Genomic DNA, 17,482 nt, shown 5'->3' with positions numbered 1-17,482 from the left:
TATATACCTTTTATGGATAGAAAATAGAAAACTGCAGAAAGTTATGTTTGCCTACATACGATGTGTGGAAATGGATTTGTGATCGATGGCCTTAGACAAACTTGATCCCAGAACTACCAGGTCAGAGGGCGCTGCTGGGCTACCAAGTATCTGGGCAGCATACCAACTCTGCACCCAATTTTGGGAAGAAGACATGGCCTTGCAAATTCCAGTATGGTTCAGATCCCAGGACAGCTTCATGTTTGCAAAATTCTTAACAGAGTATATAATTTATTAATACACATTATTCCTGAACAGGAATCCCAGAACCAAGTGGGAAGGAATAATAATAGGGCAAGAGTTCAGCTTCCTGAGTTTACAGGGAGCCAGGCTTCAAGGTAGAGTTATTGGTACTGCTGTCTTACCTAAGGACTCTGGGGAATATCCAGAAAACCACACCTCCAAACAGAAGCAGGCTGCATCTCTTTGTGCAATTATCTCCAGGCAAGTGTCTTTCTAGAGTTTCTGCTATTAAAGAAAAACTATCCCCTGTAGATACATTAAAGAAGATGTGTGTAACTGGAAACTTACTCTCCTATCTTACTTGTTAAAACGAAGTTAAGCATAAAAGGAATTGCTCAACTTGGTTATTTTGGTACTTAGCAGTATAGAAGCTATGTTCTTATCTATCAAGGTCCACAGTTTCTGAGAGAATTTTTTTTTTTTAATTTTAATTTTTTTTTGAGAAAAAATTTTTTTTAAAGAAGATATGGGCAGCCTGGTTTAGTGTCTGCCTTTAGCCCAGAGCCTGATCCTGGAGACCTGGGATCATGTCCCACGTTGGGCTCCCAGCATGGAGCCTGCTCCTCCCTCTGCCTGTGTCTCTGCCTCTCTCGGTCTCTCTCTGTCTCTCAAGAATAAATAAATCAAATCTTTAAAGAAGAAGAAGAAGAAGAAAATATGAACTCACCAATATACTTTTTCCCCTCTCTGCTTCCTTCCTCACTTCCCTCAAGAGGGGTGAGGGAATATATCAAATGTAAAGATATAAATTATTTTTCAATACATGGGAGACAACACAGGGGGATTTTCCAGCAAGTGTTTTCTCAAATCTACTTTGCACTGTAAATTCTGTTGGTACATACCCAATGATGATGTCTGTTTCATCATCAGACGAGAAAAATGTTATATTCTATCAAAGCATTGTAATGATTGTGTCATTTGCCACTGAAAACCTGATCAAGTATCATTAGGAACTAATATCTCTTTCTAGATTTTAACAAATAACAAAGCCATTTAAAAAAATCCTTGCTATCCAATTCTGGAGAAAATTTAAGTCATGCACGTGCAACAGTATCGTTTACCAGCTCTTTGGAAATACTAGGTTTTCTTGCTTAGGGGACTGTCCAACCAACAAAAGGCACACAAAGGGACACACATAACATCTTTAGCAGCCTTTCAGAGAAAGTTTGGGAAACATGTTCATAAAAATCAATTCAGATTAAGCAAATTATAAAATGTGTATTTGCTATCTGAAGGAAATGGTCATTGTAACTACCCAGATTGTTATGTATCCATTACAAGTTACTAAAACCACACTACCTATCATGAGGATAATTAGAGGGGGAAAAAACCCCACACATATCTATATCATGGTTTTTATACAGTGACACCAGAAGAAAACTCTAGATTTTGTTTACCAATATATTTGTTTGAAAGTTTTTAAAAAAGATTTATTTATTTTAAAGAGTAAGAAAGGGGCAGTGGGTGGGGAGGGAGAACCTAAGCAGACTCCATGCTGAGCATGGAGCCTGACACGGGGCTTGATCTCAGAAAATCTGAGATCATGACCTGAGCCAAAACCAAGAACTGGATGCTTAACAGATTGCACCACCCAGGCACCCCTGTTTAAGTTAAAAGTTTAATTTAGCTATGCTTCCTCATCGTGTCATTGTTGTTCACATTTGGCTTTCTACATTTTCAAATTTCTTAAACATGTATCAGTTGGAAGAGGTTGCGGGACATGCTGCTGGAAGATCTAGGAGAGGTTTCTCTCTTTTAAAGGTTCTTAGCAATAAAGATTAGAATTGCAGGGTTTCCAAATAAGGAACCTCTTGTCCTTGAATGCTTGCCCAAGAAGCAGGACTCCACTGATGGGAATGGTGTTACAGGATTATAGTGAGGATTAAGGGAATGCCAAATAGTTTCTTCATCTTAGTTCTGGGTCTGGCCTGAGCAGGTTTTCAGTGCAAGACAATTACTCTGATCCTTTATTTTTTCCACTTCCCTGACCCAGCAACACAATGTAGCTCAAGGAGTTTGGAGAGAATTCCTCCCTGTATGGTGCTAGTACGCTCTCCATGAACTTTGAACTGTCTTCCAGATGACCAGAAGCCCAACGAGTTAACACAGAAAAAGGATGTAAGGTACCAGACTGGTTCACAGGGGGTTACGGTGGAAAGTTTAGAGAAAAAGATGTACAGACCACACAATTATAAGAGCATATTATGGTATCTTTATAAGGCAGTGGTTCTCAAAGTATAGTCCTCTGATCAGCAGGATCAGCAATAGGTGGGAACTTGTCCAAAATGCAGATTTTAAGCAGCCTACCACAAGCCCTACTGAGTCAAAAATCTGGGGATGTGGCTCAGAAATCTCTTTTAACCGTTCTCCAGGTAATTCTCATACACTCTGAAGTTTGAAAACCATTAACTATCCCATTATTAAGACATATTTGTAGTATTTCAATAAAGGAATTAATGTGCTAGCTATATATTAAAGTATAATAAAAAGAGTTAAATATGTAGAGATATTAGAAAATAAATATCTCATTTTATTCCTACTAAACATTCATTTCAACACAAATGATATGTAGCTAGGGCTAACCCATCTTTTTATTGGCATTACTTTCTAAATAACGAGGTGCTGAGTTATTAAACATGAAATAACTGAAATCTTATAATTCTAATGAGAAGCAAATCGTCATCTGTACAACTCATACAGGAATAATTATAAACATGAGGAGTTGGGAACCTTTAAATAGCAGCTACCAAGCCAGCACTTCTGTCTTCTGGGTGAGCATGGGGGAGGAAGACTGAAAGTGGCATGCTCCCTGGGCGGGAGGGGTGAGCCTCCAGTCACGGGCAGTAGGAGGTCCCTTGGCACAGCACCAGGTGGTGCAGTAGGCGTGTAAACCCTGGTCCACACTATTCTGAATTAAATCACCACCAATAAAAGTAGCTTCACTACAGAAGGAGAGAAGTAGACAGAGCTAAACAAATGAAGGCCAAAGGTCTCAGCCAAGGCAATAATATGTGGGGTCAACATGCCCGAATGAGCTGAAGATCAAAGCGGACAGATGTGGGACAATCTACATGTTCACGGGCTTCAGGAAAAGAAAGTCTTCTTTCTTCTGGCTCTGGCACTGACTAGCCTCTGAGAATGAGAAAGTCCTATGGAACCTCTCTGGTCCTCAGTTTCTTTATTTGTAAACTGAGGTGAGTGGACTCTACAATCTCTCAGGTTGGCTCTAGGTTCTAAGATATTACAATGATTTAATACAAGGTCTTACCATGTGTTTAAATCTTTACTGTTTAAGTATCCTGGGATAAATTATTAATCAAAATGGTTAAACATACACACACTCTAACATTTTACTTCATTAGGACCAATATCCAAGTTGCATCATTAATAGTCACTTTTACACAGCTAGATCAATTGTCAGGCTACAGTCATGTATAAACTATGCTTCATGGTGCTATGTGGACATTTATACTCATTGGGTCTTGAACTACGTTTGGTAAAACGTCACCTAATCTGCAAGAAAGTATCCTTCTTTTCCATATTTGTGGTTGTATGTATGTTTTTATTTTGTTCATCTGATGAAGAAACAGAGTATTCTTTAAGAATCATCTATAAGGAGACGCACAGGTGACCAAATTCATGTAAGCCTTACATACTGAAAACACAAAGATATAGAAGATAGGAACTGAAGACTAACCTCTTTCCTGTGGCATTGGTGACTGGCTCAAGGCAGGATGGGAACTGGATTCTGACTGGCTCCCAGGTGGCTGAGGAGGCATCTGACTGCCTGTAAAACAGGAAGGGAAGTGGGGATGGGGAACCATCTACGTTAATATTGCAATTGTGTAAAATCAAGACACAGTTTCATTTATAAATCTTAATGATTACCAAAGGAATGGCCCCATATAGAAAAAGATATCGCATGCTATATATATTGCCCCTTTCTGGTAAAATGAGGAAGAAACATAGATAATCATTTTCAGCAAATGACCCCCTGAGAAGTTTCATTTCTTGCTGAAGGAGTTCCCAAACTCACAAATAAATTAGCAGCAGAAATCTGACATATGTTTTAATGCATTTAACAAAATCTAAGATTAGTAAACTGAACTCCCCCTCCTGAGTTTAAACTAGTTTCTAAGTGGCCAGGCATGCATAATGGCCAACAAGTTTTCGTTGGTAATATTTATTCAATGTAGAAATATCAACCAATTTCTAAAAAGAATCTTTATAATTAATCAGAGATATAACATAAACACAGATGACCTCCATGAAAAAAATGTAAAATATACTATAGGGTAGCCCTGGTGGCTTAGCGATTTAGCACCAACTTCGGCCCAGGGAGTGATCCTAGATACCCGGGATCGAGTCCCACATCAGGCTCCCTGCATGGAGTCTGCTTCTCCCTCTGCCTCTCTCTCTCTCTCTCTCTCTCTCTCTCTAATAAATAAATCTTTAAAAAAGAATAAAAAAACATACTATAAAATATATATATTAGCACTAAAGAGAGACATATTATTCTGTACCTCTTTTGATCTTTATTTCTAATAAAGCAACAGCATCTATTAACATCTATTTGATTTCCATTTATTTAATGTGTACTAAGTTGTTTTTTCAAACTTTAGTGTAAGCTCCCTGAGACAGGAATCTTTAATCCCTTCATTAGCATAATAATAATACAACTTTGTTATTTAATGGCTCTTAATCTGAGAATATGAATTAAGGGAAAAGATACTTATTATTTTTATTAATTAAACGGAGACAATGAGTCATGTAAAGGCAGGAGAAGGGATTTTGAAACTTAAGAATCACCAGAGTACCTGAGTTCTCCACTCACTTTTGGGCTCAAAGGTTTAGATACATTTTGACTAAGGATATTATTGAAGAAGGCAGTTGAATTTAGCACAATCCTCAAGGGGCTAGCTCTCAGGGCATGAATACCCTGCTGTTTTATCTTCTAATCTCCTCCTTTGTTAAAATAAACTGAAAGACTAAAATATACAAATAGACACATCTACATGGTGTGCACACACATACGTGCAAGCATATACAGGTCTCCCCGCATAGCTCTTGGGTTACCACAGTCTATGATATTGCTAGGTCAAGCTAACTGCTTTGACATCACAGGACCTACTTCTCTACAGTTCTGTATACTGCTGCAAGAATCACAACTGAGTAGAGAAGGAAACTCATGTATTGAAGATTACCACCAGTTCACTCGGTGAAGGTCATGCTGCAGATTCTGGTGATTTACCCTGAACTTCTACCCTCTCATGTTTCTAACCAATGGTATCTCTGTTAGGCCAGGCAGCCTGACTACTGACCAGGAGGAGCAGGGTCCCCTGAGTCTCTCAGGACTGTCACTCATTACTAATTCTAATAAAGGTTGTATCTGCGACAGCCAGAGAGGCAGGAAGATGATTTTCCATTTAGATAATACATACACATAGTTGTTAAAATATAATGATAAAAAAATCCTGAAATTGTTTTTGGGAGTTTAAGCTTCTCACTTTTAGAAAAGAGAATGTATGTGAAACCTCTGAAATGTGGCGCTGTGAAACCACCAAGAGTAGCTCTTAAGTTATAGCCACATCTAGTGTATCAAACACGGAGACAAACGGTCCAGCCTCTATCCAGCCATTCATTTTACTCCCAGACATTTGTAGTAAATTAGTGTTAGCACCAAATAATTACACGTAAAGTAAAAAAAAAAAAAACAATATTCTGGCTGAAAACAATTTCAAGGATAAGCACTAGTCATCAGCTTCGCAGTGGACACACAAAAGTTGCTGTGTCTACTCAGGGTCATGTGCTCCCTATGAAATGCCCTTAGGCTCCCAATCTGCAGCCCATTTAGAAATGGAAAGCACTCTGCAGCCAAATCCTGACTTTTTAAAATGTCAGTGGGGAATCAGCTGTGCTAAGACAGTAAGTGCTTACATTATAATGATTGTTTCTGTATGACAGACCAAATTCAGAGCCTCGTGACAGCATAACAAACAGTAATTCTACGTTAATACAGGACACCACTACTTACACTATGCACGCCCAAGGCACTGCTCTCATGTACAATATATCAAGTAAAAATAAAAAAGGCCGTAAGAAACCCATCTCATGAATTCATAAAATACTGCCATATCCAAGCAGCACTACTGCCTGTCTGGTGCAATCCTAAGACAACACCCCTTTACAGCAATGAGAAAATTTATTATTAAATCTATCCTTTAAAGAAACGAACAAGAGCCTTTTCATGGTAAAGACAGATTAGAGCAAACTGCTTTATGTTCTCCAAGTGCTTTTACCCCCTATCTTTCCACCAATCGTTTCATAGTTGCCAAGAAATAACTTCATCCTCAGTATGTATAGGTAGAAGCACAGTCATAGTAGACAATGAATCAGAAAATATGTCTGAGAAATATAACATAGGATTTGTGTCCATGGTCCGTATAAAGAAGACAACTCAGAGCTCCCTGAACCAAATGAATTCAGTAAATACCCTCAAAACCATAGATTTTTATAGGACATATGTTTCTTGTAAGTAAAGCTTTTTAAACAAAATTTGGTAATTATTTTAAAGGAGAATATTGCCATGCATAGTGAACAAACAAACTTTATGGGAAGGCTTTAGCATTAAAACAGAATTTTGAAAGAAAGCCATTTCCCCCTTGTCTATGTCTATTATGATGCAAACACAATGGAAAAAACATTACAACTGGAAAAAACTATGCTGAGTTAGAATAAATCCCACCACTTTACAGCTACATATTTATTCTCCAATGACCCTGTACACAATATTGTGCAAAATCTTGGTGCAACAAAATAAAAATGAAGGATTAATAAGTCACCTGAATCTCTTTTTTTTAATTTAATTTATTTATTCATGATAGTCATAGAGAGAGAGAGAGGCAGAGACACAGGGAAAGGGAGAAGCAGGCTCCATGCAGGGAGCCCGACGTGGGACTTGATCCCGGGACTCCAGGATTGTGCCCCGGGCCAAAGGCAGGTGCTAAACTGCCGAGCCACCCAGGGGTCCCCGTCACCTGAATTTCTTCTGTTGCCAACTTAAAACTCTCAGAAGTCTTTACCAAGATTTTTTTATTACAAACTTTTAATTAATTTTACACTTAAAAGTTACAAAAGCAGTACACTGAGTTCCTATATATCCCTTAGCCCATCTCCCTTAGTGTTCACATCTTATATAACCATAATAGAATTATCCAGAAGCATTAACATGGTACCATACTATTAACTAAAGATCTTACTTGAATTTCACCATTGTTTTTCTTCCATTCTAGGATCTCACATTGCATTTAGCTATTTCTCCCTGGTCTCCTCCAGTCTATAAAAGACCCTTAATCTTTCCTTATGTTTTATGACCTTGACGTTTTGGGAGAATACTGTTCATGACATTGATCGGCTTCATTTCTCGTGCTATTTACCCTGATTACTTGGTAAAGGTCGGTGTCTAGTAAGTCCCTCCAATATAAAATTACTATTTTGCCTTTTGTAGTTGTATCTTAGGGAAGATATTTCAGACTATGCAAATCCCGTGTCTCTCAAACTTGCATGCACTAACTTCAGCATCCATTACAGACCCCTAACATTTATTATAGTAGTTTGTAATAATGACTCTTTATTCTTTCTTTCCTTCTGCATCTATTAATGGAAATCTATTGTGAGGAAGAACTACCTCTTCTTCCCCATTTATGTATTTATAAGGCTATTTCTTTCTATCCATTCTTTCTATCCTGTAGAAGACACACTACAGGACGACTTCCAGCAAGTCACATCCTGTGTAATCCCCATCTCTTGACTGAGGACAAAATCTGTGATTTTGCTTTAACCAAAGAATATAAAAAAAGTGATGAAATATCACTCCTAAAATTATGTTCCATGGCAAAGCTAGAGGCATTTTACAAATATAATTTAAGTTCCTAATGGGCTGGCTGTGAGATAATCAAAAGGGTGATGATGCTGTGTAGATCTGACTTTCAAAGAGGACCCAGGCTTCTCTGAGCAGACCAGTGCTTCCAATGGCCTTGAAGAAGTAAGCTCCCGTGATATGAACCGAACCACATGGCAAGGATGAACCGAACCACGTGGCAAGGACAGGCAGCCTCCAGAAGTTGAGAGCCTCACTTCTACAACCCTAGGAAATTAATTTCTCAAATTAATTTTCCCAACAATCTGAAAGAGATGGGAAGCAGATTCATCCTAGTTTAGCCTCCAGATGAGAAGACAGACCATCTGACACTTTGCAGCCTTATGCGGCACTGAGCAGAGGACCTATCTAGGCTGTGCTTGGATGCCTGGCCATGGAATTGTGAGATAGTGTATATGTGTTGTTTTAAGCTGTGTGGTAATTTGTGAAAACAAAAAACTATTACTCTCATAGATATTTATTTTATTCCATGGGTAATATCCAACATTGACATTATTTTGTTGCTAAGTTGTTCTAGCTTTGACCATCAGAAGCTCCTGCAAATCCTTAGTTTTTAGAATCATAAGATACTGCAGGCTATTTTGCATTTTTTCTGACCCAGACCTGTGATCAACCACTTCTCCGAGGAATGCTATTTCTTTTTACTGGAAGATGATGCTCACAGACTAAGACCTGGGCACTAGGTCCGCTCATTATTTCTGGGATGTTATTGCTTCTAGATTGTCTCAGTGAACAGAAGTAGGAAATATATGTATGTACACTAACTTATATGTATATGCATATGTATGTTTCGGTATTATGTGTGTAACCATGAGCTTATGCAAATACCTCAAATTCCAATCCAAAATTGGAGGGTATATTTTAGCCTTCCCTTAGTTATGATTTCTTTCTACAATAGTAAGAAACCCAGTTCTCATGATCTAAATTCATTTACCAATTTGTTCAATTCTATTATACACACAAAGTAATTTCAGTAACATCATTGTGAAAAACACAGAGCCATTGTTAGGACTTGTAATCCATTTTGTGTTCCCCTTCACACCTTGATTGGCTTTAATTGTTTTGATATTTTGGGGGTATGTGAAACACTTCTATGGTTCCATAAGTCACAGCTATCCAGAAAGATACATGCAGACATGCCCCTCCTATTTTCTTTTCCCCTTTCCACTTCTTTCCCAGTTGTCCTCTATAATAAACAATCTTTTTAGGTTTTGGCTTATCTTTGCTATTTATTTTTTATATAAATGAAAGGACAGCAGTGTATTCTATTTACTCCTTAGTTGAAGGATAGAGTATCCTAGATATCTTTTGTGCTTTGCTACTCAACAGCATGTCCTGAAAAGTACTTTCCGTAAGTTTGTAACATTTTTCATTTGAAGAATAGGTACATGGTACTCCTTTATGTGAATATTCCATAGTTTATTCAACCACTTGCTTACATATGGGTATTTAGGTTGTTTCCCATCTCTTACATATGTATTTTCTTGTGTGAGATCTACCTTGAAGTGGGATTGATGGGGCAAAAAAATATGTAAATTTCCCTCTATGAAGTTCTGAACCAATTTAAATTCTCATCAGCAATGTTGGACAAGTCTAACTCTCTATAACTTAACAAAGTATGTGGTCATTTAAAATATGTCATTCTTATATGTGAGAAACAGTATCTGAGATTTTTTAATTTGCCTTCCTGATTCTGAGTGAGTTTGACCACTTTTTCATTTTGAGAGAGATAAAAATCTCTCTTCTGGTTAATTGTTTGTTCATATCTTTCCCACATTCTTCAGCCTGGGTTTTTTAGCATTTTAGTCTTGAAATTTTTAAGAATTCTTTATCTACCAGGGATTTTAGCTCTTTCTCTGTGGTAGAAGTTGTGAATATTTTCTTCTACTTTGTCAGTTGTCTTTCGATTTTTACAATGGGACTTTTTTTTTTTTTTTTTTTTTTGTAAAAACAAGAAGTGAAATGTATCGATATTTTTATGGCCTCTGGATTTTGTGTCCTAGTTAAAAAACTCTTCTCTGGATCCAGGTTAAAGAGGAATTTATCTCAGTTTTCAAGTACATGAATGGTCTCATCTTTAATCTACTGGCAGTTTATTTTTGTGTGTGATGAGATATAGATCAAATTTTATCTTTTGTGATCAGAGCTTAAGATCTACTTCTATAGCATGTTTTAATGTTAATAAGGCTAGTTCCTAACCCTTCAACTCACTTTTTCATTTTTCCAACATAGTTATTTTTCTATATGAACTTTAGTATCAATTTGTTCTTATAAAATAGCTTATATTTTTACTGGGATTGCAATGATATTATAGGTTAATTCAAGGAAAATGAATGACTACTGAGTTCATCCTGTTTAAGAACAGGAGACGACACATCTTTCATTGTTCGTGTCTTCTTTAGTTTCTTTCAAGCACATAAAAGTTTTGGGCATTTTATGTTATGTTTATTTTTGAGCATTTAATCTTCATTGTTGCTATTACAAATGGATTTTCTCTAACAGTATGTCTTTTAACTGTTTATTGCTTTGTAGAGGAAGGCTGTTCCTTTTATTTTTCATTATGATAAGAGTATTCTTTAATCCCTATCCTCATTTTCTCCCACCTCCTTACCTCCCCTGTGGTAACCATCAGTTTGTTCTCTGTGGTTAAGAATCTGTTTCTTGGGCAGCCCTGGTGGCGCAGCGGTTTAGTGCCTCCTGCAGCTCGGGGTGTGATCCTGGAGACCCAGGATCGAGTCTCACATCGGGCTCCCTGCATGGGACCTGCTTCTCCCTCTGCCTGTGTCTCTGCCTCTCTCTCTCTAGCTCTGTGTCTCTCATGAATAAATAAAAATAAAAAAATCTTTAAAAAAAAAAGAATCTGTTTCTTGGTTCTCTCATGGAAAAAAGAGAGAACATTTTTTTTCCCTTTGCTCATTTGTTTCTTAAAGTCCACATATGAATAAGATATGGTTTTGTCTTTCTCTAACTTATTTCTCTCTGCATTATACTCTCTAGCTGTATCCATGTTGTGGTAAGTGGCAAGGATTCATTCTTTTTTGGCTGAATACTATTCACATCTTCTTTATCCATTCATCTGTTGATGGACATTTGGGCTGCTTCCATAGTTTGGCTATTGCAAATAATACTGCTATAAACACAGGGGTGCATGTATCCCTTTGAATTAGTGTTTTTGTATTTTGGGGGTAAATACCCAGTAGCAATTCCTTGATCATATGACAGTTCTATTTCTAATTTTTTGAGGAACCTCCATACTGTTTTCTACAGTGACTGCACAAGTTTGCATTCCAACAATGTATGAGGGTTCCTGTTTCTCCACATCCTCATCAATACCTGTTATTTCTTGTGTTGATTTTAGCCATTCTGACAGGTGTAGCATGGTATCTCATTGTAGTTTTGATTTGCATTTCCCTGATATGAGTGATGTTGAGCTTCTTTTCATGTGTCTATTGGCCATCTGGATGTTTTCTTTGGAGAAGTGTCTGTTCATGTATTTTGCCCATTTTTAATTGGATTGTTTTTGGGATATTGAGCTGTAAGAGTCGTTTTCTTTTTGTTGTTTTTTTTTTTAATTTTTATTTATTTATGATAGTCTCACAGAGAGAGAGAGAGGCAGAGACACAGGCAGAGGGAGAAGCAGGCTCCATGCACCGGGAGCCCGACGTGGGATTCGATCCCGGGTCTCCAGGATCGCGCCCTGGGCCAAAGGCAGGCGCCAAACCGCTGCACCACCCAGGGATCCCTGTAAGAGTTCTTTGTATATTTTGGATGCTAACCCTTTATCTGATACATCATTTGCAAATACCTTCTCCCATTCAGTAGGTTGCCTTTTAGTTCTGTTGATTGCTTTCTTCACTTCACAGGAAGTTTTTGATAATGTCCCAATAGTTTATTTTTGCTATTATTTCCCTTGCCTGAGGAGACACATCTAGGAAAATGTTGCTAATGGCCGATGTTGGAGATTAGCACCTGTGTTCTTTTCAAGGATTTTTATGGTTTCAGTATGGTATAAGATAATTGTCTGGCTTCATGCTTTTGCATGTGGCTGTCCAGTTTCCCAACACCATTTGCTGAAAATAGTATGATTTTCCCCACTGCATATTCATTCCTCCTTTGTCAAAGATTAATTGACCATATTATTGTGGATTTATTTCTAGATTTTCTTCTCTGTCACATTGATCCATAATCTGTCCATGTATCCATGTATCTATTTTTATACCAATACCATACTATCTTAATTACTACTGCTTTGTAATGTAACTTGAAATTTAGAATTGTGGCACCTCCAGTTTTATTTTTCTTTTTATAGATTGCTCTGGCTATTTGAAGCCTTTTGCAGTTCTATACAAATTTTAGGATTGTTTTAGTTATGTGGAAACTGCTTGTTGGCATTTTGATAGGGATTGCATTAAATCTGTAGATTGCTTTGGGTAATATAAACATTTTAACGATATTTGTTCTTCCAATCCATGAGCATGGAATGTCTTTCCATTCTTTGCTTTGTCTTTAATTTCCTTCATCAGTGTTTTATAGTTTTCAGAGTTTAGGTCTTTCACCACTTTATTTCTAGATTTTATTGTTTTTGGTGCAATTATAAATGGAATGGTTTTCTTAGTTTTGCTTTCTGCTACTTCATTATTAATGTGTAGGAATGCAACAGATTTCTGTATATTGATTTTGTGTCCTGTGACTTCAGTGAATTCATTTATCAGTTCCAGTAGTTTTTTTGATGAAGTCTGCAGAGTTTTCTGTATATAGTATGTTATCTGCAAATAGTGAACATTTTATTTCTTCATTATGAATATTGATGCCTTTTATTTCCGTATGTTGTCTAATTGCTGTGGCTAGGACTTCCAGTATCATGTTGAATAAAAGTGGTGAGAGTGGACATATTTGTTCCTGACCCTTGGGAAAAGCTACTTATACCCCATTGAGTATGACATTGGCTGTCAGTTTTTCAAATAAAGACTTTATTAGGTTGAGGTATATTCCCTCTCAGCCTACTTTGTTGAGAGTTTTATCATAAATGGATGCTGTACCATATTACATGCATTTTCTGTGTCTACTAAAATGATCATATGGCTCTTATCCTTTCTCTTATTGTTGTGAACATATCATGTTGATTGTTTTGTGAGTACTAGACCACATTTGCATCCCAGGAATAAATCCCACTTGGTTGTGGTATATGGTTTTTTAAATATGTTGTTGGGTTGGCTAATACTTTGTTGAGGATTTCTCCATCTATATTCATGAGAGATATTGGCCTGTAGTTCTCTTCTGTTGTGCTGTCTTTATCTAGTTTTGGTATCAGGGCCTCATAGACTAAATTTGGAAGTTTTCCATCTTCTTGTAGTTTTGTAATAAAGAAGAATGGGTATTAACTCTTCTTTCAATGTTTGGTAGAATTTACCTGTGAAGCCATTAGGTCCTGGACTTTTATTTGTTGCTAGTTTTTTGATTACTGATTCAATTTCATTGCCGGTGATTGGTCTGCTCAAAGGTTTTATTTCTTCCTGTTTTAGTTTTTGGAGACTATATGTTTCTAGGAATTTATCTGCTTCTTTTAAGTTGTTCAATTTGTTGGCATATAGGTTTTCATAATATTCTTTTACAGTTGTGTTTCTATGGTGTTGGCTGTTATTTCTCCTCTTTCATTAGTAATTTTGTTTAGGGACTCTTCTTTTTTTAATGAGTTCAGCTAGAGATTGATCAATTTTGCTGATCCTTTCAAAGAACTAGCTCCTGGTTTCACTGATTTCTTGTTTTTAAAATTTCTGTAGCATTTATTTGTTTTAATCCCTATTATTTCCTTTATTTTGCTGGGTTTGGGTGGGTTTTTTTGCTTGTTTTTTACATTAGGTACTTTTACAATCTCTTTTGCTGTATTCCAAAGATTTTGGATCATTGTGTTTTCATTTTCATTTGCATCCATGTAATTTTTTATTTCTTGATTTCTTAGTTGACTCATTCATTATTTAATAGCCTGTTATTTAATCTCCATGTATATGTTCTCATGCCAGAATTTTTCTTATGATTTCTAGTCTCATAGAGCTGTGGTCAGAAAAGATACACAGTACTACTTTGATTTTTTTTGAATTTGTTGAGATTTGTTTTGTGGCCTAATATGTGTGTCTATTCTGTAAAACATTCTGTGTGCACTTGTGCACTTGAAAAGAATGTGCATTCTGCTCTTTAAGGATGGAATGTTCTGAATATGTCTGTTAAATCCATCTGGTTGAGTGTGTCATTCAAAGCCACTGTTTTCTTACTGATTTTCTGGTTGGGTGATCTGTCCATCAATGTAAGTGGAGTGTTGGAGTCCCTTACTAGCATTGCATTACTATTATTTCTTTTATGTTTGTTATTAACTGTGTTATGTATTTGGGTGCTCCCATGTTGGGTTCAAAAATGTCTGCAATTTTATATCCTCTTGTTGGATGATCCCCTTTATTATTATGTAAATGTCCTTTTTTGTTTCTGCTTCTTGTTACCATCTTTATTTTCAAGTCTATTTTGTCTGATGTAAGTATCGCTATTCTGGCTTTCTTTTGGCATCCATCTGCATGATAAATGTCTATCTCCTCACTTTCAATGTACAGGTGTCTTTTGGTCTAAAATAATCTCTTGTAGGGACCATATAGATGGGTCTTATTTTTTTATTCAGTCTGTCACCCTGTGTCTTTTGATTAGAGCATTTAATCCATTTATAGTCAAAGTAATTATTGCTAGATATGTATTTATTGCCATTTTGTTACTTGTTTTGTGGCTGTTTCTACAGATTTGTTTGATCCTTTCTTCTCTTGCTCTTTCATGGTTTGTTGGCTTTCTTTACTGAGCCAAAGACAGATGTTTATCCAACTGAGTTAATCAGGCACCTCAATATACTTAATTATTTTCAGTTTTTGCATATCTATTACTGGTTTTTTATTTGTGGTTACATTATGTTTGTATATAATATCTTCTGCATACAGCAGTCTATATTAAGTTGATGGTCACTTAAATTTGAACTCGTTCTTTACTGCCCTGGCTTTCACATTTTAGGTATATGGTATCATATTACATCCTTTTATTTTATGAATCCCTTGATTTTTATAGATTTTTTTTTTACTGCTTTTGTGTTGTTCACTTTTCATACTCTCACTTATGGACTTCTTTTCCACTCAAATAGTTCCCATTAATAGCTCTTGTAGGGCTGGTTTAGCAGTCATGAAGTCTCTTAGTTTTTGTCTGAGAAACTCTTTATCTCTCCTATTCTGAATGATAGACCTGATGGATAAGAGTATTCATGGCTGCAGATTTTTTCCCTTTCAGCATTTTGAAAATATTATGCCACTCCATTCTAGCCTGCAAACTTTCTGCTGAAAAACCCACTGATAGCCTAATGGGGTTTCCCTTATATGTAACTTTCTTCTTTGCTCTTGCTGCTTTAAAATTTTATTGCTACTTTTTTGCCATTTTAGTTACTATATGTTGTTGTGTAGACCTCCTTGGGTTGGATTTTTGGGGCATCTCTGTGTGTCCTGGATCTGGAGCTCTGTTTCTTCCCTAGATTAAGGAAGTTTATTCAAATAAATTTTCTGCCCCCTTATCTCTCTCTTCTTCTTCTGACATCCCTAAAATGCCTGATGGAGTCATTCAGTTCCCTAAGACTATTTTCATTTTGCATAATTTTCTTTCCTTTTCTTTGGTCAGTGTGGTTACTTTCCATTACAATGTCTTCCAGGTTGCTAATTTGATCCTCTGCTTCATCCAGCCTGCTATTTATTCCATCAAGTTTATTTTTAATTTCATTTATTCTTAGTTTAAATTGGCTCTTTTTTATATCTCTGTGTTAAGAGTCTCAGTGATGTCCTCCACTCTTTCCTCTGGTCTTTAAGAGGACTGCTTTAAATTCTCTATCAGGCATATTACTTCTGCATTTTGCTTTGCTCTCTTGCTATGGTTTGGTTTGGTCCTATTCTTTCATTTGGACGATGTATCTTTGTCTCTTCATTTTGTCTTACTTTCTGTATCTGTTTCTGTGTGTTTGGAAAAGTCAGCTACTTGTCTCGTTCTTAACATAACATAGCCTTATGAGGAAGAGGTCCTGTAGTGTCCTGCAGTGCATTATCTCCTGTTCCCCAGGGTCTGGCACTTCAAGGAATATCTCCCATCTGTGTTGCCTGTGCTATGCTCTTGACTGTTGGCCTCTTTTTCCTTTAGCTCAGTTGTCTGTAGAGGCTCTCTTTGCACATTGTGGGCAACAAGGTGTGTGGTCTGTATGCAGAATGATGCCTGCCCCGACTGGAACTGAAGTACTGTATAGTGTGCAAGTCGGGAGTTGTGGTATTGGCAGGGTTGGCACTAGTCTTCTGGGGGGAGGGGTCCATAATGAGGGGAGTCAGAGGAGCCTAACTGGGAAAGGCAGATCTATGGAAGTGCAGTGGGGCGGGGCTTGGTGCAAGCAAGTTAGGAAAAAGTGTCAGCGTTGGGATGGTTATTGCAGGTGGGCCACTGCTTATGCTGGGAACATGGATGAGAAATGGTGCCTGCCTACTCCTTCGTGCCTGGAGAGGTCACCCTGTGATCCCTCTCTCTCTGGGCACACTCTGAGATAAGCAAATCACTGTCTCCCATCTGCCCCCAGTGTTTTTCAAACTGCTGGTCCTATGCTCTATCTTCACAGGCTGTTTGTCCTGCTGTCTCCTTAAGGGTGGGACTCTACTTCCTAATGTTCTCCAGGCTTTCCCAGGGCTGAGCCAGCTGACTTAAAATTCCATGTTTTAAGTCTGGCTGATTTTCAGAACTCATAAAATTTAGCCATCTCTTTTTCAAAGGCAAATATTATGGAGATTCATCCTCCCTATTTGTGGACTCCTCAGTGTGAAAGTCTATTCTGCCCTTCTCTGCACCATGGACTCCCTCCCCACAGAGGAGGGCCATGGTCCCAGATCCTGGCTTCACTCTTCCCACCTTCTTCAGTGTGGCCTCTTCCTGCCTTCAGTTGTGTAGTCTGTCTTGTCAGTCTTCAGTTTGTCTCCTGGGTTCTTTATGCTGATAGAGGTGTTATCTAGTTGTATTTCTGGGACAAGGTGAGCTTAAGGTCCTCCTACTTTGCCATCATCCCAGCCAACTCTTTTTTTTTTTTTTTAATTGAAGTATAGTTGACACATAATGTTACAAGCTACTGCTTTATGTATGTTAATTTTATATACTGCTACAACATTGAATTCTTTTACAATTTGAGTTAATTTACCATTGATTCTCTCAGGTTTTCCAGGT

At 37.3% G+C, this 17,482-nt stretch overlaps 1 protein-coding gene across 10 annotated transcripts in view; it reads right to left on the bottom strand.

Annotated features, from left to right (window-relative positions):
• ARID1B (AT-rich interaction domain 1B) overlaps positions 1-17,482 on the bottom strand; it is a 435,055-nt gene that overhangs the window by 89,177 nt on the left and 328,396 nt on the right. For all 10 annotated transcript variants that reach the window (XM_038526412.1, XM_038526413.1, XM_038526417.1 and 7 more), the window contains one exon: positions 3,980-4,069. In XM_038526412.1, coding sequence (XP_038382340.1) covers positions 3,980-4,069 — 90 coding nt within the window. The remainder of the gene's footprint in view (positions 1-3,979; positions 4,070-17,482) is intronic.

The sequence above is a fragment of the Canis lupus genome, chromosome 1, assembly GCF_011100685.1.
Source record: "Canis lupus familiaris isolate Mischka breed German Shepherd chromosome 1, alternate assembly UU_Cfam_GSD_1.0, whole genome shotgun sequence".
Classification (NCBI taxonomy): Eukaryota; Metazoa; Chordata; class Mammalia; order Carnivora; family Canidae; genus Canis; species Canis lupus.
The sequence above is the reverse complement of the archived record's forward strand: the minus strand, read 5'-3'. Positions and strand labels throughout refer to the sequence as shown.